The 26,128-nt window shown below is 44.7% G+C and overlaps 1 protein-coding gene across 1 annotated transcript in view; it reads right to left on the minus strand.

Annotated features, from left to right (window-relative positions):
- LOC139773694 (protein-L-histidine N-pros-methyltransferase) overlaps positions 1 to 18,900 on the minus strand; it is a 33,839-nt gene extending 14,939 nt beyond the window's left edge. Inside the window, exons 1-2 of the mRNA XM_071708336.1 lie at positions 18,449 to 18,900; positions 6,918 to 7,129 (exon numbers count right to left, since the gene is read on the minus strand). Coding sequence (XP_071564437.1) covers positions 6,918 to 7,129; positions 18,449 to 18,670 — 434 coding nt within the window. The 5' untranslated portion in view covers positions 18,671 to 18,900. The remainder of the gene's footprint in view (positions 1 to 6,917; positions 7,130 to 18,448) is intronic.
- Positions 18,901 to 26,128: the final 7,228 nt, after the last annotated feature.

The raw sequence follows: 26,128 nt of genomic DNA on the forward strand, positions 1-26,128 counted from the left end.
TGACATGAGAACAATGTACTGAGCACAATGGGTAAATCTTTTAGCGTTGAGTAGGTGCAGGTACATGAGAATAAATGGCAATTATCTGGAAATTATATTACTTTTCTACTTCTAAATTGTCAGTAAAGAAGGATGTTTGTTCTCATTTATTTATTAGACAGATTTAAAAAAATTCTCAGGTTTAAGAAAACAAAGCTATAAAGATTTTGGTGTATCTTGTGGTAAATAATAAATAATTTCTTACAAAGAAAGATTATCGGATCAAGAATCGCTTAACGTAGAAAAAAAGTTTGTATAAATATCTTTGAAAAGTTGAAGATTAAATTAAAAGATTAAATATCTTTCCAATCGTTTTAAAAATAGCAGAAAATGTAATGTACATTATTTTATTATTCGCATATTAGTAAAAATTACTTTTGCATATGCTGCGTTATTTTTTCTGCAATTCACTTTGGAATTGGATATTAAAATTTCCTACGGCGCGGCGGCCCGAACGATACACACCGAGTTAATGATTTTTAAAGTAAGCGTGACGAGTGAAACCATGTCGCAATTGTACGCGTATAATTCCTGATGATGGAGTCTTTAATTGTTCTGTACCCACCTCATTATCATATAAATTTCCGTGTTTACTTTCCGTGCGGTCGCCGTTTGATGTAACGACCACCGGCTGATTTGCATAAAACTTATATTTAACGCTGGAGTAATCGAATGCGGGACAGGTATATGTCTTTAGATTCAACTTCAGATACAAGAAATTAACTGTCAGAATTTCCGTGACAGTCTCGGTTTGAGAGTTCATATTTCATGATATTTTATCTTACGCAATATATCAATTAATAACGCGTGAGAAGGTATATGTCATTACATTGTTATCAAACGTAACGATGCATTAAATGAAATTCTTCGGAAATTGACACGTCTTTGTTGTCGTTGGAGTTAAAAATTCTCGAAGCAATCATTCAATAGACTCACGATTATTTATAAAGCGTCTATATGCAAGCATCTGAATAGAAAAGTTAACATTAATAAGAATATTAATAAAAAAAATTAATATCAAGAAGAAAAATGAATGATTTCTTCTACATCATACAAATAAAAAAAATCATGTACACTAGATTTAGCAAATATCTTTGTCAAATGACTCTCGAAGCCATCGCTGAGCGAAGCGGATTATTCGTACGTGGAGAAAAGAAGTCGGGGGGTCCGGTCACCCTTTAGAAGTCAAGTTCAGATAAGAGGGGAGGTCGAAGAGGAGACAGGAAGGTAACAGGTGGTGCGCGGAACTAAATACTCCCTTCTCTCGCCCGCTCGCTCGATTGCCTCACCATCGGAGAGTCTCATCGGTCCCATACAGGTTGAGGCCCTAAGACAAAAACTAGCTACTGGGTTCCGTCTGTGGCCGCAGTACCTGATAATCTCCCTCGCATCCTCCGCTCTTCCCGTCGGCTCGACCACGCTAGAATCTCAGCACGTCATTTTCTCCTCTTCATTTTCTTTTCATGAGTCGGCTACCGAATGATTAACCCTTTGACTGGCGCTCGCGCTATCAATCTGTCCGTTCCGCTAATTCGCGATTTTATGATTTTCTTTGTACCACGTTGATATCGTAAGAATGTTTTATTGCTCAACGGTTCAATTATGAGCCGGTAGCTCTACTTCTGTTCATTTTATAATCGCGAACAATAACTCGTGACTATAAAAGTAATATTATACAGAAATAATAATTATTGTTACCACCTTTGACTATAAAGGTTACCACATTCACAACGTCTGTTAACAAAAACGTTTTTCTACTTTCTTGATTTTTATTTCTCGGATAACGAAACTCGGACTGAAAAAAAGAAGGAAATATGTACCGTATTTCTTGTTTCAGCGTGTATCTTTATTTTCTTACTTCTGCAATCACGATCTCATCTCACCACTCGCGATGCTCTTTTTTCTCGTGGCTAATTAAATTTTTCATGATAAAATTGCAGCTTCGTCGGCGCGCCGACTTGAGGATAAATCTGGCGGGAATCGAGTAGATAGACGAACCGTACGAGGGACAACGGGTGCGAAATTACACGTCGGGACCCTCCCTGATTAGACGATCGAAAAGATCAAATCCAGGATGCATTCGCGTTTCGTCTGTGTGGGCATACTCTCTCGGCATCGAAATGATAATATTAGAACGAAGAGCGGTGGCGGCCGAGCCGGTAATTATGCGTAGTCCCGCGGGAGAGGCGAGGCCCGCGGTATATAACCACCGAATTTGCATCGAGATACAATCGGAGAAACGGGGAGAAATTCCTCTCTCTCTCCCCCGCCCCTTCGTGCGTCGGTTCCATCGCGTCGGGAAAGATTTCCGGGGCCCGGCAATTAGCAGTAATAACCTATTCCGCGCGCCAATCAATGTTAATTGACATCGGCCAGAGCGAGCGGCCCCGCGAAAGAAACGCGAAAGCTCCCGGAATTCTATTCGTGTGCGCGCGCGGGCACACCTGCGCGCTCGCCAATCCGGCGAAAATTGCGCGCAATTTGCGCGAAAATAAAATCAAAATGTGAACGGGCACGACGCACGGCGGATTCGAAAAGGCAGCCCGCTCCGCGCTGCCTTTCGCGAGAAGGTAGGGGGAGAGGAGTAGCCCCCCCTTCGTTCTCGCCAGCGCAGGGCGGATGCACGCTTCGAGTGGCTAATTTTCTTCCTTCTCTTCGCTAGCCCCCCTCAACCCCACAGTTCCTCCCTCCACTTGGTGATTTCCCGTCCTCCTCTCGCACGGTACATCTCTCTCTCCTCTCCGCCGAGGACGAAACGACCAGCGCTTTGATGGAGGACATCTCGCCGCTAATTATGATTAATTTGTGAGACGAGCGAGCGAGGACCTCGAACCCGGCAGCTACCGGGGGCGCAGGGGACCATGGGGATGCAGAGGGGGAGAGGAGGGGCCGGGGGAGAGGACGTAATTAATATTCTCAGCAGGACGGCGTTGCAACGTCACGTGAACGTCACCCAGGTGACTCCGTCGACGATTTCCCCGTTCCGAGTCCGGGAGAGCTTTCTTTCGGTCCAATCGTACGCACGGCCGCTTTGCGCTGCGTAATTACGCGTTCGATATAATTGCGCGATGATTATTCACGACTGGTTATCCCCGCGCGCCTTTAATGCACGCGTTATTAGACGCGAGCGAAGGCGCGGAGTCACGGGGGAATGCACGGTTATTCGAAATGCGAGAATCACGCGCGCATTTAACTCCGTAGTAAATCCCTTCTGTAGATTCTCGAGTCTGCGAATCGATTAAGTCAGCACCGAATTTCAGCAATGGATTTCCGTAGACAAAATTCGGCAAACACGTTGAGAAACACATAAACGCAAAGCAAAGAAAAGTAGCCTTCGGCTCTACATATTAATTTCACGAATGTGCATTAATCTCTTCCTTCTACAGATTTCTCGTTATATCTCGAACTGATGCCCCGTGGATTTATTTCCCTAAGTATGAATATTTTATTCATGTAAATGTATGTACTTATAAAGCGTATTCAAATGAAACAGCTTCTTCCGAATGGGTTAATAGGCACGCGATATGATCTCGCGATGGCTATTCGCGACAACGATCTCACTTTTGTTTAATGCACGTGTTATAAGTGAAAGCGCCTCTGTAAGATTATAAGAGATTGCGCGATTGCTCAAATAGCGTATTTCATTTAATTCTTAAACAGATTTACACCCGACATCCTTGATTCTCGAATCCTATATTAATTCCAAGCTACGATCTTAAAAATCACGGATCTCCGGTTTTATAAACATTTACATTTATAATTGATTTTACAACGATCACATCTTTTATATCGGTATCATATTAATGTTTTAGACATTTGAATTCGTGTATCGATGTGAGAGAAAAGAAAAGGAAAATGAGTGTGGTCTAATAAAAATAAAGTCATTAACATTGATTGAATTCAATATAGTTGCGCGATCATTATTCATAATTGGCCAGCTCGTTTCTTTAATGCTCGCACTGTTAGATAATAGCGTTTCTCGGATTTGTAAAAGAATGCAATATCGTGAGGATTCCGCGCGATGAAAGAGTAGTGATTAGATTAGGCATGTTAAGAACGCTGCGGAAATTAAAATTTCAAACAGATATACTTTACGAAATTGGACGGATATTGTCGGCGATATCATTACAGTTTTCATAATCTTATTTCGATTTCTTGCAGTCCCGCAATGTAACATAATTGCACGTTCGATATAATTGCGAGTAATTATTGTTAATTACTGTTTAATATGAGTTAAATTGTTCTGACGTCACGCAGCGAAGGTTTGATCATTTTTCGAATCGCGTGTGACTGTAATTATAGGTCAAACATAATTATGAGTAATTATCGATAATTATTTAGTAATTCGAGGTCGATTGTCGCTCGGTAGAATTGAAAAACCATTTATAAACTTCTGACAAGCAAATTCTTCATAATTACCAATTTTGCGAAATTACACTGCGCTCGATAGGTGCTGTACTACAAAGTATAATTATCAAGAACAATTTCGAGAAATGTCTAATTAAAGTATCAAGGTGAAAGTTCATAAAAAGAAAAAAATATTTTCATCAATAGTAGACGAAATTAGCACTCCATTTTTACAATTATATGGATGATTTATTTTATTTATCAAATCGAAATTGAGACTGAACTCCTATTCCGTACGAATACGCGTGACCGGTATTATTGACTCGCGATGTGGTATATCGGTGATTATTACACCAATCAATTCGCGTTCCGAAGGAAGGGAGGGTCCATGATGGCGTGGCGAAAGGGTTTAATTACGTGCGTCTCGGCGATGACGAAGACAAATACCTAAGTGTGATTGCCAGTAGTAAACTCGTCGAGTTTTCGATCAGCTGGTACCACCGTGACTAAAGTTCCTCGACGTGCCGACCGCGATGCGGAGAACGCTGCCCGTTACCGCCTGTGGACGTGATTGAGTTGCATCGGATTCGGAAAGATTGTTTCGTGTCATAGCGCCCCGACGATTTAATAAAAAAAACTTTCGTCTATCTCTCGGCTATTGAATTATTCTTCCCTCGGCTAGCGTGAACATGAATTACTTCGCGCTTCTGCGGCACAATGCCAACAATTGGATTTAAATTTGTATTCCGCAATATTTTATGTATCAATGTATGGTATTTCTTCAACAAGTTTTATACATATATACGTATAAGTTACATATATATGTAACTTATATATATGTATAAAACTTGTGGAAGAAATACCATACATTGATACATAAAATATATATATAACTTAGATTTTATTAATTAAATTTACATATATTTTGGTCTTAGATATATTCTTCTGTCCTTCTAATTATTTTATTAATTACATTATTCAAAACGGTAAACTAAAATTATTCTTCTGTAAAGTTATATAGATCAAACCACACACAGAAATTATCATAAATAAAAGAAGAAATCAGATATTGTAACACAGAAAATATTAAAACATGTTTACAAAAAAATTAGCAAAAGGTACTAAGAAAAGTTTTTGAAATATCAAGTGACTATTCGTGAAGAAGATTTCCTATTTCTGCGCTCTCGAAAGGTTTATATTAATCTTTGTTAACTGTAATGAATTCTTAAATTCGCATCCGAATTTAAGAATTAATTCGAAAGTCCGGCGGCTCAAGGGCACTCCTCCTTAGGCAGGACTGTCGATCTTCTACGCTTTCGCTCAGCAATCTGTCTCTCGGAGCCGACAGCGGCGGTGTCACGCCTAGTAGCCGCGGCTAGCCGCGTCGGGAGAAATTTTAATAAACGGTTCCCCGGGTTACCGATGCCCGCATACATATGTAACACGCACGTACGCGGCCAAGTGTGGAGGTGTTGCCCGTTGCCTGGTAGCCGGCAGGACGACGCGGCCGGGGGAGAGAGGTTAATCACCCACGCTGGATTTTAATAAACGGTTCGGGGGGCAAACAAAGCTGGCCATCAATAACCATGGCGCTGCCTCGCTCTCTCATTCTCTCGTTCCGTCTCTCTTCCTCCATCCCAGCACCGGGGGCCCCCACGGCCCACCTCGCCGCCTGACCGACCCGCGGCCATGCCAGGGCCTTTGCCACCAGCTTGTCGAGTCTCGCAGCGGACAGCGAGATAGGCGGAGATTGTATCTCCGTGGTTATTAATTAACCGGCGAGAAGGGAAGGCCCCCTTTCATCACCTCGCAAACGATATCGCCTTCAGCGAGAGAGGGCCCTCGGTCTTGCCCTAGCATATAGATAGCATACAGCTGTAGCTCGGGGACCTCTCGTTTGATACAAGTACTCTGATATTTGCGCGTATACAAGGGGACAGATCATCACGCATAAGAGAGTGGAAGTTTGTGTTACAAATATATTAAATTATTATTTGTCGAAATTATGTGTCATACATATTATTAGACATTACAGAGATTCTACGAGTAACAAGACGCGATCACAACGACGTTCTCGTTCACACTATTTTGCTCGAAACACATAAACGACGCGAAATATTAATTAAATATGAATAGTGTTATATTTTATTTTTTATTCAGAAAGCAAAATAAATATCGGATATAAGGCAAAATAAATATTGTTGTCTTATGACCAAGTTATAATCTGTTACCTTAAAAAAAGTTTTTAATTTTTATCTTTGCGTTAACGAGATACCAGAAGTATTTACATATAGATAAGCAGAGACTGGAGTATATTTCGTTATCAGCTGTTTAAAAATATTATACTTAAATTGTATTAATAATGTAGAGGAAAATAAGACTTAAGCAACGCATGTCGACGACAAACGCGATCCACTTCCTCGTTATGGAATTTGTAGGAGAGGTGAAATTAGATCCAGCAAGATCCGTACATTGCGATATCGAGATATCTCGCGGAAAAATCAATACGAAACGGCGTAATGGGCACTTACCCGTTTATGGACGTTCGACTGATGAACCAGGATAACGCCGACCTGGCTAACGAGTGCCAAGCCTGCAGGGGCAGCGAGTCGGATCTCTCCGCGGATCTCACGAGGAAAATTTCGGCGGCTTTGTCGGGCTGGTCGGCATTGGGACCGGTACCGAGCGGGACCCACAAATCCAGCAGATCTTCTCTGATCTTGGTTTTGTCTACCCTGTACCACTGTAAAAATAAAACATAATTGTTAGCTTCGTTCTTATCTTCATCACGGTTTTGTCTTTGCATTATTAAATATATATAATAAATGAAATTGAGTTTTACTTCAGAAAGATTTTTGCGCAATTCTACACAAATAAAGAACTTTTTGCTCTTATTTCATTGGTAGTAGATAATAAAGCTGATTAATAAAAAATAATCTTTATATGAGCAATGTGATATTGTGATAATAAACTAATAAATATCTCATAAATTTACATATTCAAATTTTAATTTTCTATGATGGATCTTTTGATTTATATAAGATTCTGTAGTATCTATGTACATGTAATATTTTTTTATAACATACCATATAAAAAACTATAATGTAACTAAAAATAAGAATTGATTTTCTCGGAATAATGCGTAATCTCGCAGGCGAAATTATTTGATCGCAAAAATCATCTTGCTACATCAATTTGCGGGAATAAAATTCGTGAAGTTCCAAGTATATATTCCATTAACGTCCCACCGGGCGGGCCGCCAAAAATGTATTTCTCGCTTCATTACGGCCGCGTATTACGGTATTAACGATACGTATATCCCTCGGTCGCGGATCAATTTTCCTTACGAAGCTCTCACACATTTCGAGAGTTTGCGTAATTACGCGCTGCTGGGTTTCTTCTTTCATTTTTTTCCCCCTCGCGTTCTCTCTTGCAAAATACACATATCGTCGTCGACGGGAGGATACGCATATTGCCGATGTCGGTGTGGTTCGGACGGCGCAAAGTTTCGACACGTTAATGCGCGAAAAAATAAAAAATAAAAAAAAACCTATGAAGTCTTATATTTCATTAAAGCGCCGTACGACCGGGAGACGCACGGCACGGTCGCGTCCGTTGAACATTTTTCGCTTCATTATCGAAGCCGCGTATCGCAACATTAACGATTCTTTTCTCGCCTGCCGTCCACGTTCGTGTCCTCGTTCTCGTCCTCGTCCTCGAGGAGAACCGCGAAACGCCACACAGACCGAAAAGCAATTACGTTGACCGGTCGGCCGGTCGGTCGGTCGGTCGGTTGGTCCACCGGGCCTTGCGCTACACGACAGATATCCGATTTCACCGTCAGCTTCCGAGAATGAGAACCAATTACGCGGCCCCGGGGCATTAAGGAATCGATCTAATTTGCGCGCGCGCTCGGCGGCGCGGCGCGGCGCGGAGCGGCGGCTCTTAATGGCGAGAGAGCCGGCCGATGAAATTATACGAAAATGTAATCAAGGCGCTTTTTGTCTCGTTTCGCTCCGAGCGGGGTAGGGGCGTAATTAGGAATGCTTTTGCGCCTCGCGCGACGGGGGACACTTGTTGCTCGCTCCGCTCCTCTCCCGCTCCCTCATTTTCTCTCGCTGCGCCACCCCGCGCCTCTGTCTCACTCCCTCTCCTATTCCTTTTTTCGTCATTTCACCCTTCCTTCCTTCGGTCCTTTTCCTGCGCGCTGTCCCTCATTCTTTCCCGGTCATCTCTCCTCCCGTTCCTTCTCACCGTAAATCTCTCGCCTTCTCCGTCCCGCTCTCGTGCCGGCTCTCCGGTAGTCGAGAGCTCGAAAAAGGATGAAAGAGCCGGCGGGGGAAAAAAAGCCGAGAGATGGAAGGACCTCGCCACAGAAGGAGAGTAATTAACACCAGTGTGGTGCCCAGGTGCGCGGCCCTAAGAAGTCGTTTATGGATCGCTCGGTTGCCGTGGCCGCGTAGCCGGCCATCAATTAGATTCTCTAATTAAAACAGTCCGCTCTTCTCGCCGCGGCGGTGCATTAACTCGGCTTGCCCGGCACGAAGTCCCACCGATCGACTTTGTCATCGTCCACCGGGCGGAGGCGCGACGGATCGTCGCGTTTCTTGTTCGAGGGCCGAGCAGCTTGCCCGGCATTCGATAAGACCCGCGATATAACACTTCGAGTTACTTGCGGTATGAGAATGTCGGACTTTCGCAAAACGCGCTCTCGATCGATGCCGGATGAGTAATCGTGTTTCGAGAACGAGCCTTCTTTGCAACTTCTACGTCTTTCGAGGATGGAACCTTTTTGGATGATTCAAAATATTTTCATAATGCACAATGCACAATGAATCGCGAAATTTAAATGGACGTAATCTTACTTGTAATTGCACTTTTGTAGATTTCATTCGCGAGATTCTATTTTCAGACGTGTAAGTTTTGCTAAAGAAATGCGAGTGGTGACCGTCTTCAGTCTCTTCATAATTTAATCGAATAAAGTATGTTATGTGTAAAATATTTTACACATAAATAGAATACGTTATTATAGAATTAATAATTTACAATAATATTCATTAATAATTATACTAATTAATCGTATCAAACGCGCTAGATCTAAGATAGTTAATTAGAACTTTTAGATTAGGTTTCAGAGAAACAGCGATTATTTTAACCGATCAAAAAAAGAGAGAGCAACCCTTTATCTAAATATACAAATATCTTTATTTCTCTTGATACTGAACTTTTGACTCTTTTATTTTGCTTTTCCTGGAGTAAAAAGCATCGTCGTAGATCATCTCGAGGATAATATCGAAACAAAGCACGTCCGGCGACGCGTGGAAGTGTAAAGGCGAGAACATTCGCGGTGTCCGCGACATGGCGCAAGGAGGACGCCGCGCGTGCAATTTTAATTATGGCTACCAGCGTGTGTCGCTAATTGCAGGTAGCCCGACGCGCTTCACCCCACGTCATCACACTTTGATTCGACTTTTTCCCCCGGGGCATTACAAATGGCTACCGACGTGGTCGCGCGCGCTGCCGGACAGCATTCCTCTTCGTGTCATTAGTGGCGACTTTCTGCGCAGCGCCGGGATCTAAGGGAAGGTAGGAAGGATCCGGGACGTGGCGGAGAAACGCAGACGGAGAATGAGAGACAATCGACTGACTCTACCTCTGTGCCTTCCGTGTAGCCGTGTAGCCACGCACCAATCGCGCCTCTCGGCAACCGACAACAAGTAGCCGACTCGGAAATCGCAGCCATCTAAATCAACGTCGCGCGTTCACCGCGACGAACGGGCGAAATAACGCTGGGAGATCTGACGCCCTCGACCTCGAGATCCTCGCGAGATACGCACCGGCGCACTCACGTCATTAGATGAAGTATGAATTTGGAATTTCACGACAATTTCTATTTTTCATAGCGTTTATTAATACCTAACACGTTGACCGCCGTTGACTACAATTAGGTAACTTCGCCCAGAATTTTTATATCAACATGTTATTTTAATATGCTACTTAATTACTCACTTATCATTCACTATTTATTAAGTTTTATTTATTATTATTGTTACTACTTAATTACAATTATTCTTTATTAAAAATTACAACAAAATTTTTTTTCTCTCTCCAAGCGGTTAAATTAGCGAATAACTGGCGTCCATCTATAAATCGCTAATTACCAATTAATTCGTATTCGGCAGTCAACGTGTTAATTGTCGATTCGAAGAACTAGACAGAAATTGATAAAGAAATCATTCGACGAAAAGATTGTCGTTGAGAATCTTTAGAATTTCTAGTATTTTATCTCATGTGTAAAAAGTTTTGATGGAAATGAAGAATATTACGAAATTGTATCGAGGAACGCGTCGTTAAGAGTGCCAGAGTGAGGCTGCGATTTTACACAATTCTGAAATGTAAAATAACGGAGTAGTTATGTTATTATGCTGTTCGCCTTGCAACAATGTCGAGAGGGAAGTTTCGCTCTATGATTTGAGATCCGCGAGTGGAGTCTGTTGATCATCGCAGAGTTACGTTCGAAGGCGCACTTCGTCCGTGACGGTTATGCGTCGCTTTATGCCGGCACGGAACGATGCATGGGAAAACTTGTAAAACGTAAACTGTAGAAGTGCAAACAGTAACGTCGGGCTATCATTCGGACGATCGGTCCCTGTGTTTTCGTGACATGCGTTTGCTCAAGTGATATGTGTTTACCAAATTGTTTTCGTGCGTTACGTATTGTATAGCGACTGATTTGCTGAGTCTTCATCGTTCTTACAGAATGTAATTTCGTCAGATTTTAAAGAAATTCTTTGCTCTTTTTTTATTTAGATAAAATGACAAATATTGATAAAAACAAATATGTATGATATTTTGGGCATGAATGGAATCTATTCATTTTCAATCTTCATATTGTACATCTTCATAATTAAACCCGAATTAAGATTTTAAATTAAAGTACACGAAACTAATCAAAGAAAAGACTTTAAGCATCAATTGCTAGACATTGTGTATATGTTAAACAGTTGTTATTGCGAAAAATGATAACAGACTTTGACAGCTAGTTGTTAAAGTTAAATCAATGCGTCTTGACCATTTTTGAAACACGCTATTGTGCTCGACGGACTGTCATAGCTCCAGAATCGCTGGCGCGAGCACGTTTCCTTCTCTCTTCTCGAGATCTGTTCCTCCTGTCCGGAAGAAAATTGAGCGGAGCACGCGTAAATCCGGAGCGAACTGCGAACGATAAACAACGTCGTCGAGCGGTTTATGCTTTCCGCGCGGAATACTGGGGATGTTTGGCTGCTCGGCTACACGGGGCTCCTCGGATTCCTGAGGCGTGTTGGATCGCGAGTCAAACGCATTCTCTTCCCGCGCCATTATGTTATTGCTGCCAGGGTGGCGGCGCGGCGGCGGGCCGACAGGCGTTATATCGGCGCCGTGGGAGAGGAACGAGAGCTCCCGTCCTCCAGACGATTTTTTTTCCCCGACGAGAAAGCTTTCTTTCCCGCCTCGGCCGAGGGCACGCGACGAGATTTCGCGCCTTACAAAGGGAGTTCGATCGATCGGGGATCGGAATTAGAACTTATGTTCGAACGAAAGGTCGTCGGATGCTCACACATGGAAGTTGGAAAACATTACGAGGATATTGCTTAGAATTGATCTAGGCAGGTTGGATTTATATAAACTCAAATTATTTCGGAAAATAATTTGCAAGGTCCAAGAGGCTTTAAGTAAAATGTTTCTCTCTGTAATGCGGTATTACTATTCTTGATTGTATATTTTCGATAAAATATTTCATTTCCGTCCTTTGTATTTAATGAATAAAATAATTTATTAAATACAGAAGCTTTAGAGGTGTACTGAAAAATAACACAAGAATTTCTACATCAAGAAACTGATTTGCGAAATTTTATTGAACGTCTGAGGTAAAGTCTGCGAAGTGCGCCAACGAGGAGCAATCGGTGGAAAACTAAAGAAGCGGTGAAAGCGCCAAGCAAGCTGGTACCCCTTTCGTAAAAATCACACGAAGGGAGCGCGAGTGTCTTGATTGGGAAAGCAACGGCGGTGTAACTAACCGTGAGGAGTTTTCATCGAGATCGACAATCGGCTAACGAGGCCGGCTACGCCTAGAATATCAGTTCGTTTGCGCCGAAGAGGCGCAAATGCGATTTCGGGAAACACCTTCCTAGCGACGAAGATGGCCGTGACAAATAATAAGCTTTTTTTTTATATTTTAACCTTAATAGAAATTGAAATATTTTTCTATAATATTGGAGGTAAAATATTTTACATACGTTGATGAATACGTTGATTTATGGCGAAGGTGTTGTCTGCGAGGGCACGTAAGTTATTCTAGTGTCTAGAAGTTTGTATGTGGATTCCAATATTATTTCTCTGTCGAATAAAAATATGAAATAGACCCACGTATTTCCTGTCTTGTGTTTCTTTCTTCACGCTTCACGCTTTCGGATATACAGCACAGTTTCGCAACTATGAAAAATTGCCTTCATAAAACTAAGAGATAGGACGAAATAAAAAGTCCGAGAAAACAGGGCTAACGAGATCTCTCTCATCTCCGCCATTCCGGGGCAAAGTCTGTTGCCTGCTATTTTAAAGTCAGCGCCTCAAAATCCAGGTTTCAGCTTCGCGCGAACTTTCGGCAACGCATCACAAAGCGTATCTTCGCGTCACTTCGCCGGGTATCATTTCCACCCTGGGAACCGGTACTACTTCTCTCGTACGCGCGATCTCATTTGTCAGTCAAAGTCCCGTTTTCCAAGAATCTGTAACGTTACTCGCGGCAAAAGTATCTGAAAAGCTCGTATTCGTTTCGTCAGTTGAATATTAACAAGTTCCGGAGTAAAATCACTTTAATATTGTGAGAGAAAGAAAGAAAAGACGCCTGTGTGGGCTTTCATTATGAGATAACTCTTAATTACGTCCATCTTCGCGACGTCGGCAAAAGACAACCTTCATGTCCGCAGAAATCAGTTTTCTGACGCAACCGGTCCGCGGGCGCGGTCTCGCGTGAGCCACGTGCGATTATGCGGCGCGATAAGCGGGAGATCCGCCGGCTATCCGGATTTATCGTCGGATCCTGCGTCGAGATCCTCCTTCGCGATGACCAAGTCGGCCGGGCGGGCGGATGAGAAGGACGGAGCGCCGCGAGAGAGAAAGAGAATCCGGATTGCGGCGGGTCATAAACGCGCGCGAAGCTTATCATCCGCTCTCGGATCCGCTCTCCCCAAACAATCTTGCGCGTCCCTAACCCGCCGCGATAGCGCATCTGGTCGCAGCAGTTTCCTTTTTTAACGTTCCCGCGAATAAGCCGCGTAATGAATATCATAGGGACAGAGGGCGGGGGAAGTGGACGTCGAGGTGTTATTTGCATCGCTGTTTAGCGTACGCGATCACGCGTCGATAGCCTCGCTTTAACGTCGATATTTACAGCAAGATCGATAGCGTCAGGTACGACGACGTGGGTATATCATCCGAGTCCGTAAAATGTTACGCAAATTGTAATCATATCGTAACAAATCGTTTCATGTTCCACGTGAATACTTCCGCGAAGCGTCGAGCCTTCTTCTGGCACGTTGGAGCATCGACGCAAGTGTAGCGTAACACATGTGTCATAAATTTGCTCGAGGCCATGCGGATTTTGATTGATACCAAGTGTTTCGGATTACTGATGTTAGTAATTCGCCGTTGCAATGGCGGTTGATAAAAAATTATGATATCGAAAAGATTGATTAGTCTGATAAAAAATAGACTTATGGAAGTGATCATAAAAATGGCAGTGTCACAAAACAAAGTAAAACTAATCGTTCTTAAACGTCATATATGTAAAAATTATAAATAATACAAAAATATTCATAAAATAACACGTACACGTAATAAATCATATAAAATGATAATATTAAATAATAACGCGATAAATGTTGGTTATTTTCGTTATCATTGTTTCCTGACAATCGATTATTCTTTCTTTTCCGCTGAACATTATCGCTATAATTGCATCCGTGCATTGAAATTTGAAAGCTAATATCGATTACCATGCTCATACATGACATACTTAAGATACCTAAGAAATGAGAAGCACGCTCGGATAGAAGGGTGCGAGGAAAAAGAAAGGAGCGAAATAAGGGTCGGATGCGAGATGGAAGGGTAAGACAACGGGCGAGGGGCAAACGAGAAGTAACGACGAGATATACTTGTCTTGTACGCGTCCTTCTCCCGGGTCCCTCGCCTCTTTCCTCCCCTCTCAAAAGCCTCATCCATCAGTCACTTAATATTTCAAAGCAGCGCCCTGCGCAACGTTCTCTCCCTCTCTCTCTCGCTCCCCTTCGTCCCTGTTCCGGCGAGATGCGCGGACGTTGTCTCGTGAGTCCTTTTTAAAAGCTTAAAACATCGGAGCGAGGCCGTCGCATCAACACCACTACGTCCGGGCCGGGAGCAAAGTTTTTAGACTTTGCTGGGGGATATTAGAGCGCGACGACGTTCGCCGAACGACGAAGACGACGTCGACTTCGACAACGACGACGACGACGATGACGACGAACGGCGGTGGCGGCGGACGCGGGGACGCGAAGTGATGTCTCGCGTCGATTTCGTGTGGGGGAGAAAACCTCACGGGGCAACCCACCACCTTTTCTTTCCCTGCCGCCACCCCTTCTGCCACCGCTCGAAATTCAAATTTCTCGTTTCACGCGACCGAATGGGATTCTTCCCTTCTCCCGTGAGCACCTGCCCGAGTACGCGTCGCAGTCGTCGGAGTTGAGATCGATTCGCTCTGCGTCTCGCGAGGTAGGTGGCGGGAAACGGGGCCGGGGGGAGACGGTTCTCGCGAATACGGAGATAAAAGCCGCTGTTGTTTTCTTCCCCTCCCCCCATTTTCTCGCTCTTTTTAACGGACGAGATGCGACCGGATTGTCCGATCCGAGTTGAAGATGAGCTCGATCTAAGAATGTAATTTCGACCGTAACTTCATATGTAACTCGAGAGTCACTCTCGCAGAGTGAGATTGCGGAGAGTTTCGCAGAAAAGGCGGAATTTAGTTAAAAGTAGCTCTTGAAGAGAGAAATTTCTCTAGAAAATTTTAAAAGATTGCTGTCAGAGAGAGCAAAACTTTTAAAATTAGCGGTTCAAAACCAAATTTTGTCTAACTAAATAGTTCCTTTCGAAAGTAGTATTGTCGACTTTTATTCCAAGACACATTCGAATCTCAATCTCTATCCTGCGTATTTTATTATCTCAGTATTTTGATAAGTCGCGATATAAGATATACGTTTAATTATTTTGCAGCTTTCTTAATATCTTCTGCTTTCTGGAAACTTTTAATAGAATTTGATGAGAATCCAAGAAAAAATAGTAAAAAACTTTAGAATTTATACATGTAAAGAATAAAGATAAGGCTTTTTTGAAATATTGAAAATATTTCGAGATAGGTATATAATTTAGCGTGATAAATTATTAACGAAGAAGTAAATTACGTGTGTAAAGAGAAATACTATACAGACTTAGAAAATATGATATTAGCCCTCAATTAAACGCTATTATAACTTGAAAAATATTGTCGGCAGTATGTGGTATCTTCCACGCATCGATAACGATATATTAACAGAGATAACGTTATCTCTCGACGGTATTTATGCAGAATTAATCATATAAGCATTCTGTGTACAGTTTCACGTGACAGTTTATCATTTACATCATCATACACTGCATAGACACATATGTAATTGTAATAATAAACATTTGATGACTTGTATTTGCCAATTCCGTGTTTATCGTACGCGAATCGTATTAAAATAAAGGATTAACGATAAAATTAAATCTTTATTCGTATTAAATTATTTCAAATTATGGAATTATATTTTGATATTATTCTATCTCCAACAAACGTATTTATCGACGAAGAATAATACTTATTTGAATTGCGCATGGAAATTTCAAAACATGTTAAATATTACATATACCGTTTTATTTACAATGATAAAGATAGTGACGCAGTACCAATCTCACATCAAACAAGTTATAAGTGCTCTAGAGCAATTGAGTCAATTAGACCTCTCCAGAGATAACGGTTGCAAAAAATAGACAAATAAAAGATCAATTGTACGCACGTGCGCGTAAGTGTATTCGATATTGAAAATTTTCGAGAAATAGACAAGTTTACTTATTCAATGAGCGATAATTAACGATTTATCACTTAACAGCAGAACGCATTTACTGTTTTGCTAACGTATAATATGGATATGTCTATAGATGTTTTTTTACAATTGTTCCAGTATATTGCCATAAAAACGAATAGAAATGAAAAATTCTTATTGTTCATATGTTTAACAAAATCAAAAGTGAAATGTTTAAGATATTACATTTAATATTTTAATATGAGAAGAACGTATGAAATATTTCACATTTTATTCTTTATTCCAAGATTTTTCGCTTTTATTCTTCGATTTCCAGTGACATTTGAAAACCCGACGGAAAAGCTGTTTCCCGCGCTCGTGGCTTCGATCGTAGCCACATCCCAGATCGATAATCCCGAGGCTCGCGCGCGCATTTTTCGCCTCGATCGTCACGGGGACCGGCCGCGGCGTGATCGTGATCGCCGCGAGTTAAATTGGCGTGGACTTCTCTCTCGTCGCCGTAATTATAAATAGGATAGGAAAGCGCGCGGAGAGGACCCCGAGAGTATAGGTACATCGTGGACGGTGCCCGAAGCGGCCCCGTTTCAGGAATATCGAGGACGTAATTATCCCGTAATTACCGAGCGCGGTCTTGACTCTTGAGCAGCTCTACGTCTCGGCGGTTATCCCGAGTGGGGGGAGGGGGGTGGAGGCGGGAGGGGGTAGTCAGTGGTTGGCCTTGTGCGGTAATTGTACTAATTATTACTGCCCTTCCCCCCTCGTCGCCGTGCCAGTGCCCCGATGCGCACCGCCACGACTTCCTCCCCGCCGCCCCCGGCCGCCCAATTACCCCCGGTGGCCCGCGCGAGAGAGTCCGGGACCTCTCTCGCGGAGATTTCAGAACCTCGTTTCTCGGAAAAAAAATCTTTGTTAGCGCCCGGGACATGCCCGCGGGCCGTCGTAAAATTGACGGTGGGAGGTTTCTGGGAAATCGTAATTAATTTACGGCCGCATAAATTAGGGGTAATCGACAGGGGACTAGGCATGCGAGCGCAAGACGGAGCATCGGTATAATTGCGCGTTAAATTTTACGCTGTCACGTGATTGCGAAGAATGAAGAAGCGCGATACCCGTAACTGCCCGTCTTCGAGAAAATACGCGGCTGTTAGCGTAACGTTAATAACCCTCGAAAAAAAATTGCTTATAACTCGAAATTGATCTGAGGCAAATTTTCTTTAAAAAATTCCGTTCGACGCAAAGCGAATAGCGTTCTGCAATAAACAGCACTTTATTCACTACCTATTTGAAATCGTGTGCAAAAAAATGAAAACTTTAATCTAATTTTATGTAATTAATTAGACAATTAATTAGACAATTAATGGTGTCATCTATTACAAAGTGCAGCAGATCGCAAAGACAACTCGCTTAATACATTATTTCGCACATTTTCTTTCCTCCCGCATACTTTTTCTCATTTCATGAATCTTACGAATAATTTGTCGCAGTACTTGTATACATTTCCATGCGAATATACCTTTGCATTGATCTATCTTCATATCCCAAGTATCAGGCATTACCGAGGGCATTACACCGGACATTAGAAAGCCTCATGATTCATCTCGCGGCTTCCACTGCGGTCCCGAGATCCCCGAGACTACTGACGTGACGATTGACCCCGGGACACCGACCTGAGGAGCGACGCGTGGCGCGCGGCGAGAGACCGGGGAGGTAAACACACGGCGAGCGACGGAGCGGAGCGCGGGCCGAAGGCGCACGCTCGTCGAGATGACTCCCAGACTCCCCGACAGCCACCTGGATCCGACGTTCGCGTGACGTCGCCGCGCGACACGTCGCGCCGTTTTAACGGCAAAAACGAGGAAGAATTACTCACGTTTCGCGCGAGAAAATACGGAAATGCAGAAAGAGAAGGAATACAGGAATATCGAGCTTACCTTGCGCTTGTCGTACGTCGCCAGCCACTCGTCCGCCTTCCGCTTGTCGTAGAGAACCCGGGCGAGGCTGCCGTGCGGCCGGTAGCTCCGCACGGAGCGACTCGCCGCCCCGTCGCCGCGTCCGCCGGCGCCGGCGTCGCGGTCGCCGACGACGTCGTGGCAGGTGATGTCCTGACAGCCGTAGGCGCACCTGACGACCTGGGCCTCGTCCGCGCCCGCCATGCCTCTCCCTTATCAGCCGTCGCGCGTCCCGCACGTCGGTCACTCGGCCACTACGCGCTCATCGTCACGTCGCCGTGTTGAATCCTTGAATCACCGCCGCGCGGCGCGGGCCGCCGAATCGGCGCGGCCCCGGTCGCGATTCCACCGGGCACGGCCGTAAATCCGACGTCTCGCCGTCGTGTAAACACCGCGCGTTCAGCACGTGGCCATATTGCGACGGGGGCGCCGCGCGACGCGGCACGGCCACGGCGCGCGCCTCGGACCCAGACTCCCTCGCGGCCGCTGGTAACAGACCGACCGTGGCGCGCCCGGCGCGGCGATCGATCAATGTTCGCCCGTCACCCGTGACGTCACGCCCGTTCGAATCCGCGACCAGCGTCTTCGCTCGCCAAGCTCGCTTTGCCGCGCGGCTTTTCGTGGGCTTAATTCGCGCGGAGTTTCGCGCGTTTATTAGTCGATTAGTAGCGGAGGCGTGGACGCGCCGTGGCCAGGAAACGATGCCGAGATGGAATCGCGTCGGGAAATGTTGGAGGCGACGGTCACGATGCGAGGAAAGTGGTAAGCCGTACTCATTCTCCTCCGCACCTCGCGCGACATCGAAATCGATGGTATTCTCACGAACGCGGATTGCGTTACTGCGAATGATCTCCCCGTCTATTCTGGCGACGAAAGCACGGTGCTCGTCTTGTAACGCGACGTTCAGAAACGATAAAATAGTTTCGGCGACTGTAAACGCGATAAATCCGGAATTTGACTATCCGGAGTTCTGTACAGCCGTGAAAACGAAAGTAGCGCACTGTCAAGATATATCGAAAACGTACTGAAAGTCCATCAAAGTATAATTAGCGGCAAATGTGACGTTGGACGTTAACGTCATTTCGTCATTTGTACGTAACTATCAGACGGGAATGAAATAACGGAGTAAGCGTAATACAGGCGTCCCTCGAATATCACGGTACAGGTCCCCCCCCCCCCCCCGCTATCCGAAAGTGGAGCGTTTTCCTACGGAGCCTCTCGTGATCCAAAATGGCGCAAAGCGAAGAAGCAATTACTATTAATTTGATATGGGAAAATTTTTTTCTCGTAAAAGCGAAAATCCTCTTCGGATTTCTTGCGGTTAGCGAAAACAGGCACTAATTAATGTAGGCCCTTCGTAAAAACGAAGTGGCGTAAAGCGAAGCTTTCGAAAAGCGGGAAATACCTGTGCTTGAATTGCACGATAGTCTCGAATGGCACGGTAAAAAATTGTGACAACCCTACTTTTTAGAAGTTTTTTTTTTCAATAATCCCTTGGAACTAAATTTGAAAAAAAACCCGATTTTATATGGAGTCTTGGATTGCACGGTTTTCAATAGCACGGAACGCGATCTCCAAAACCGTATGAATCCTAAAAGTCTCGAATAACACGGAACCAATTAATCGTGGTATTCGAGGGTTACCTGTATAGTTATACAGATTTATTGAAAAAATAATTGCCATAACGAAATCTATATAGTTATATAAATTTCGTTATGCTAATTATTTTTTGTTTGACGGACCGAAATCAGTATTTTTTTTTAAAATTAATTATTATATTATTGTGTGTGATTACCCTTTATGTGCAAATTATTATTAATTAGTTGTTGCAACAGAGGCAACGGGAGAGGAGAAAAATTGAGTAGATCAGCGTGGGAGAAATCATTCTAATCAGTAATCATGATTCACAGTCGAGATGAAAGAAACAATACTTTGCAATATCGACACGAGACTCACAAAATATTGTCAAATTTAAGAAATCTATTACGCACCTCTCTTGCTGATTTTTCTCTCTTGCGATACACTTTTTGTATCAATAATATATTTTTCTGAAATAATTTTTGTAAACTATTATATCTACTTATATAGCATTAATATGACTATTGTAATTATTTATAATTATTATTTTTTTCTACTTTATTCAACTATATTTATTACAATTAACATTACTAGTTTTCTTAATTCATACTTGTTCATTTTTTTTACCGCAACTTTATACGTATACACGATTGAGCTGCTATTTTTCCTCAATTTTATAATTGTTAGTACTGTTTTTTTCTGTGAGCGTACGCTTTTTTGTATTTAAAGCATCAAAGTTTGAATTCACTTAGAATTACGATTAATCTTCATTGAACGAGGAGCAGGCGATAGTTTCGTATTATTTCCGAGCAAACAGTCAATTTTTGTCGGTAAATGAGAGACGAAGAGATAATAATTCATTAAAATCAAGTCGTTCTCGTCGAACGCGTCTTTTTTACGCTGCGTTGCCGATACCGAGCGTATCGAAAATACGTAAAGTGACCGTCGAAGTCGAAATTTTCAAGGAAGCGTGCCCTAAAGTATCGCACGGTTTACATACCCCTCCGTATCTTTTATCGGCCGACGTCTCTCCCTCGAAGGAAGCTACCGAGGGGGGCATGAAACTTTTAGGCGGGATAAATATGGTGCAGGGAGAGGCCCGGTGCGCACCGGTGCGCGCCCGATGAATATTTTAGATGCCACATTGACGCATCGCGCGCAATTCTCTCTCTCTCTCTCTCTCTCTCTCTCTCTCTCTCTCGCGCGCGCGCGCGCCCTGATAATTCATTAATTTATGATAAGCTCGACCACGCCGCCCACGGGCCGCGCATCCTCCCCCTCCCCCGCCTGCCATAAATCATTTTCGCGTCTGACGTTAATTGCGCGCCACCCCTCGTTACCACGGAGAAATGAGATTTTTTTAATTGGCGAATTTTTCACTGCCGCTGACACCCTGCCACCCCCGCGTTCCTGAATATTCCCGTTCTTCACCGTGGTGCCGTGCAACGCGCGTCAAGGAAAGAAAGATCGGTGAGACGCGGGGTGCGTAATGGCTTTCTTAAATTTGACGATTATACGTCGAAAAGACGTCCATTATTTTATGAGCGATATTGCGAAGTATTGTTTCTTTCACCCTGACTTCGTACCGTGTACCTACTACGATTAGAATGATTTATTCCACGCAATGTTCTTCCTGTTCCGTTGCTTCTGCGGTAATAACTTTCATCTAAATAATTTGTATATAAAGATACAGTGCCTTACGCATTTTTAGATAACACGCCGTTAAATCAATCTCGATAAATAACACGTAAAAAAAATATGCGCCGCGCGTAAGTGTAATTAACAAATCTATTCATACTTGCAGCGCGATCTTTTAAACCTGAGTAAAATCGCGTCGTTCGTGACCTCGTTGCGAATTTGTTTGGGCTATACCCGGCGTTCAACGCCTAAACAACGCGCGTGGCCTTGCGGAAGGCATTGCGTGCGGCCGCCTTGCATTCCTGCGTCTTGATTCCCTAATCTTTTCCCCGGCTAGGCGCTGGTTCCCCACGTATATGAGACGAATCGAGAATCCGAGCACCCCCGGTATCAAAAGATTAATTGCGCAAGAGCGCCGGAGTAACGTCGAAACGGGCGATAAATCTTATTTTCGAGCGCGAACGTCCGGATGCTGCTCGACGTAGGTACGAGATTCCTTGAGCGCGTAAAATACAAATCGCATTAGCAAGTCAAAGCGCGCACCTCCACGTCCCCCCGCGTAGTCGTTCCATTTTGAGACATCGCGGAGACATTCCTACGTAGCCCGGCGCTACGGAAGGGCCTTAACTCGATCAGTCCCCTCGGTACCTGAAGTGAGCTCATAATCGTGAACGAAGCGCGCAACCGCTTATTACAAGCGAGGGCATTGTAAATTTGCAGGGAAGAAGCGGAGGGAGAAGCGCAACACAGTGACGGAGAGCGACGGATGAAGGCGAGAGCGAGGGAGAAGGATGTAAAGATCGAGCGAGGAAGGACAACAGGTACGTCAAGAAAGAAAGAAAGAAAGAGAGAAAGGGAATGAGAGAGAGAGAGAGAGAGAGAGAGAGAGATAGGGAGGAGTGAGAGAGGGAAGAAAGGGGACGGAGAGTCAGGGGAAGGAACAAGACGAGGGAGGCAAAGAGGAGTCGAAAGGACAAAGCGGCGCAAAACGTGCCCCTCAGGCATCTAAAGTCTTTCTTCAGCGTTGAAAATTTATCGTTCTGCAAGCGCCGGCGAGTAGAAAAATAGCGGGGGAGGAGAATAGAAGGGGAAGGGGCGGCCGCGAAAACAAAATGCGTTTCGTTCCATTTACCCGGGCAAATCCAGATTTTACCGAAAACCGGTGTTTAAAGTAATGAGGACACTTTTTCCCCTTTTTCAAGCGCGGACATAATTAACGGTATGCACGTACGGAAAACGCTAATTAATCTCGACGCGAAGGTGCAAGCTGTTATTAAGAAGTGTGTCTGTACGCAGACGCGTGTGTGTGCATACACGCTCGCTAAATTATCTCACCTGTAATTACGCGGTCGGGACTCGCGTTCTGTACGTGTGTAAGTGCGTGCGAGTTGACGTCGGGACGATCGGAAAGCGGTAAAACGAGTTACATTCTAGGCGGGCTTCGGGAAATAATTTAATTATGCAAGGATAACGATGGCAGAGTGACGACGATAATTCGACGTTTAATACGTCGCATATTCGGGCCGAAGACGTTTCTCTCGGGACGGCCTATCGAGACTGAATCTCTGGATGGAGACGTGACGACTTATCTTGTACGCGCTTGTACGAGCTGGCCTTTGATGGCCGGCCGTGTTAATTCGTGATAACAATCGTGGGATTACTGAAAAGTGTGTGCTTATACGTCGCGTTCCCTATCTCGAAACACGCACAGATTGATGAATCTCCTTTCTCTCTCTCTCTCTCACGATCTTTCTCTCGCAACAATTTTAAATAAACTCTTATTTAATGAATGAATTCTTTCACACCTGCGATGTAAGAATTGTTACAAACATGACCGTACGGTATTCTCGGTGTTTCGTATCTCGTCGATGCAGCCGTCTCTCGGAATCAATTAAACGTACTCGCGCGAATACCTCGGGTCGGAAAGCGCTCTTTCGAAGAGGCGCAGCCTCTTTGTCTCTCCCTAAGCGAGTGCACCTCGCGTCCCTTCCACCGTGTCGGTCGAGTTCGACGAGTCCGCGGGAAATGATTACAGGGAAAGAGGCACCGAAAAGAGATCCACTCGCACCGATCCCCGCTGTTTCGTTGGCCGCGCCGTACCGCGTGGCTCGTTCTTCTTATCCCTCGTAATAATAATTACTGACGCACGTGTGCACGCGAGCGCGATGGAGAGAGTCGACCGACGAACGGCTCGGCGCGGCGGCGGAGACGCATGTGGAGTTCACGACGCGTGTAGAGTGATGTATGCCCCGTGTGCGGTGGGATGCGTAAGACGGGTAGCTTATACGTCTTACATGCCCGGAGGCTCCCAAAGCCGAGTCTCTCGGTCCGTGCCGCGGTCGCGCGCGTATGTGTGCGTGCGTGTGCGTGCCACGGCGACACGAATGTCCGCGGCCGTGTCCAAAGCCGGGGCAAGTCACTACGTTCGATGTTACTACATTACATCGCCTCCCCGCTACGAACTCTTTTTCCCTTTTCGTAACACTCGGATCGCTCCCGAGAGAACGCGCGTTAATTACGCCACGGGACGCGACGTACACGCGTGTCGCGACGGTGTAAAGTCGCAGGGGGACATTTAACGAGTCCGCCACAGGTAGTTCGATCGCACCGCTCGTCCACGCGATGGGACATATGCTGCCCTACGCTATAAATGACATTGCCGTAATTCGTACGTAGGTTTCTTATGCTAATGCGCGTCGTCTCGGAACAAGTTTGAGTGATGTAAAACCGCGCCTCGCTTTTCGTTATATTAATAATTAGGACTAATTTCCATGGGAGGGGGGCAATTTGATTACTTTAAGAAAATGAAGGACATTTGCTTCGATATACAAGTACAGCCAATGGTTGTGATTATTTATATTTTATATTTTATACGTGGAGAGAATACCGTTGATTTGCGGTTTCGCAATTATTAAAATTCTGAAGGAATGTTAATGTATGTGTGTGTCGACTTCATCGAAGGTGTGAAAGGGGGCACAATGTGTGTCAAGATAAAAATATTCCACCTATCCTTTTTGCGGATACGTTATACGTGTGCGTAAAAACTTGAATCTGTGGTGAATAAATTACCATAATAACTGACCATACCGAGTTAAGGCTAGTCATTGAACGTCGTCATGGCGCATTAAATTTATACAGTTATTAACGCCGTCATTACTTCGGCAGAATCAAATCGACTTTAGATATGACGAAAGCTATCGCGTATATCTAGATCAGTAAATTAAAAAGGAGATATCAGCGTGTGGTTCTCGTAATTCGTAATCGATTTAACAAATATGGTAAAGTTGATCACATGAATGAAATAGTATGTCACGATATATGTCACTTTGTCTACGTTGATTCGAATGTAGATGCGGCTGAATATAAATCGCGTCATCGGGAAGAATCGTAAGAAGCTGGGCGCTCGTTGCTTCCAACGGCGGATAGACCGACCGCGTGAAATAATTTCGCGAGGTTGACGATAATCTCGATACTCGTTACGAATTTCCCGAGCGGTTCGTGGCGCGTACGAGGCAAAGGAACGAGGAGTCGCGATAAAGTAAGCGTAGCGTGCGGCGCAAGAACTCGTACGTCTTCGACGAAGCGCAGAAATCAGGGTCGTTAACACTGGTCCGCGCGCGGCGGGTGCGCCGCTCCGCGCCACGCCGCGCCGCGCCGACGCGGATCGGCCGGGGGTTGGCACCTTCCTTTTTGGATTATATACATGCATACGTGCCCCCGTGTACGCGAACGGGACGGATATATACATTGATTGCATTTTTGCGTCCGCGCGCGGGGTAATAATGCTAATTTGGTAAGTAGAAATGGGCATCAGCGGGCGGTCGGGCGGACCGTGGAACACACGGTAGCACGGGCAGCGCTAATGCCTCGTTTTTGTCCTCCTCCTTCCTCCGCTTTTGCCCTTCTCTTCCATACGCGTTCTCCACCTTCTCCATCTGCCCTCCCGGTCCGCCATCACCACCGCTTTCTCCTCGCGTCCTGGAGGCTTCTACCACCTTCTCCTCTTGCTGTTGCACCGTCTCGCTCTCTCTTTCTCTCTTCCTCTCGCCTCCTCTTCGTTGGACAAGGGCCGCCAGCTACGGCGGCAGGCGACATAATGACGGCCAGACCTCAAACCTCAAACTCCTAACTGAATCATGAGTCCTCTCCGCTCGTCCGCGCCCAGGACTAACTTCTACAGGCGCGGCTTCTCGATTTACCGCGTTGCGGCTCCCTCCTGAGTAAGAAAGGAGGGGTGCGCTACGTGCCGAGGTCGTTTTGTCTTTTTCGTTTCGGCGACTCTCTCAGGGCCGACTTTTGTGTCGTATTGAATCGCAAACGACCGGACGAACGGGGGGTGCTGCCGCGAGGAACAAGGACGCGTGCGGATTGCATTTTTTTACAACTCACGCGCCGTGATTGCGAAATATAGTCGCAATGAGTTGCTTTTAACTTTGCAAATTGCCG

Source organism: Temnothorax nylanderi, unplaced genomic scaffold (assembly GCF_030848795.1).
Source record: "Temnothorax nylanderi isolate EJ_2023f unplaced genomic scaffold, tnyl_v1.0 TNYL_tig0066_pilon, whole genome shotgun sequence".
NCBI classification, from domain to species: Eukaryota; Metazoa; Arthropoda; class Insecta; order Hymenoptera; family Formicidae; genus Temnothorax; species Temnothorax nylanderi.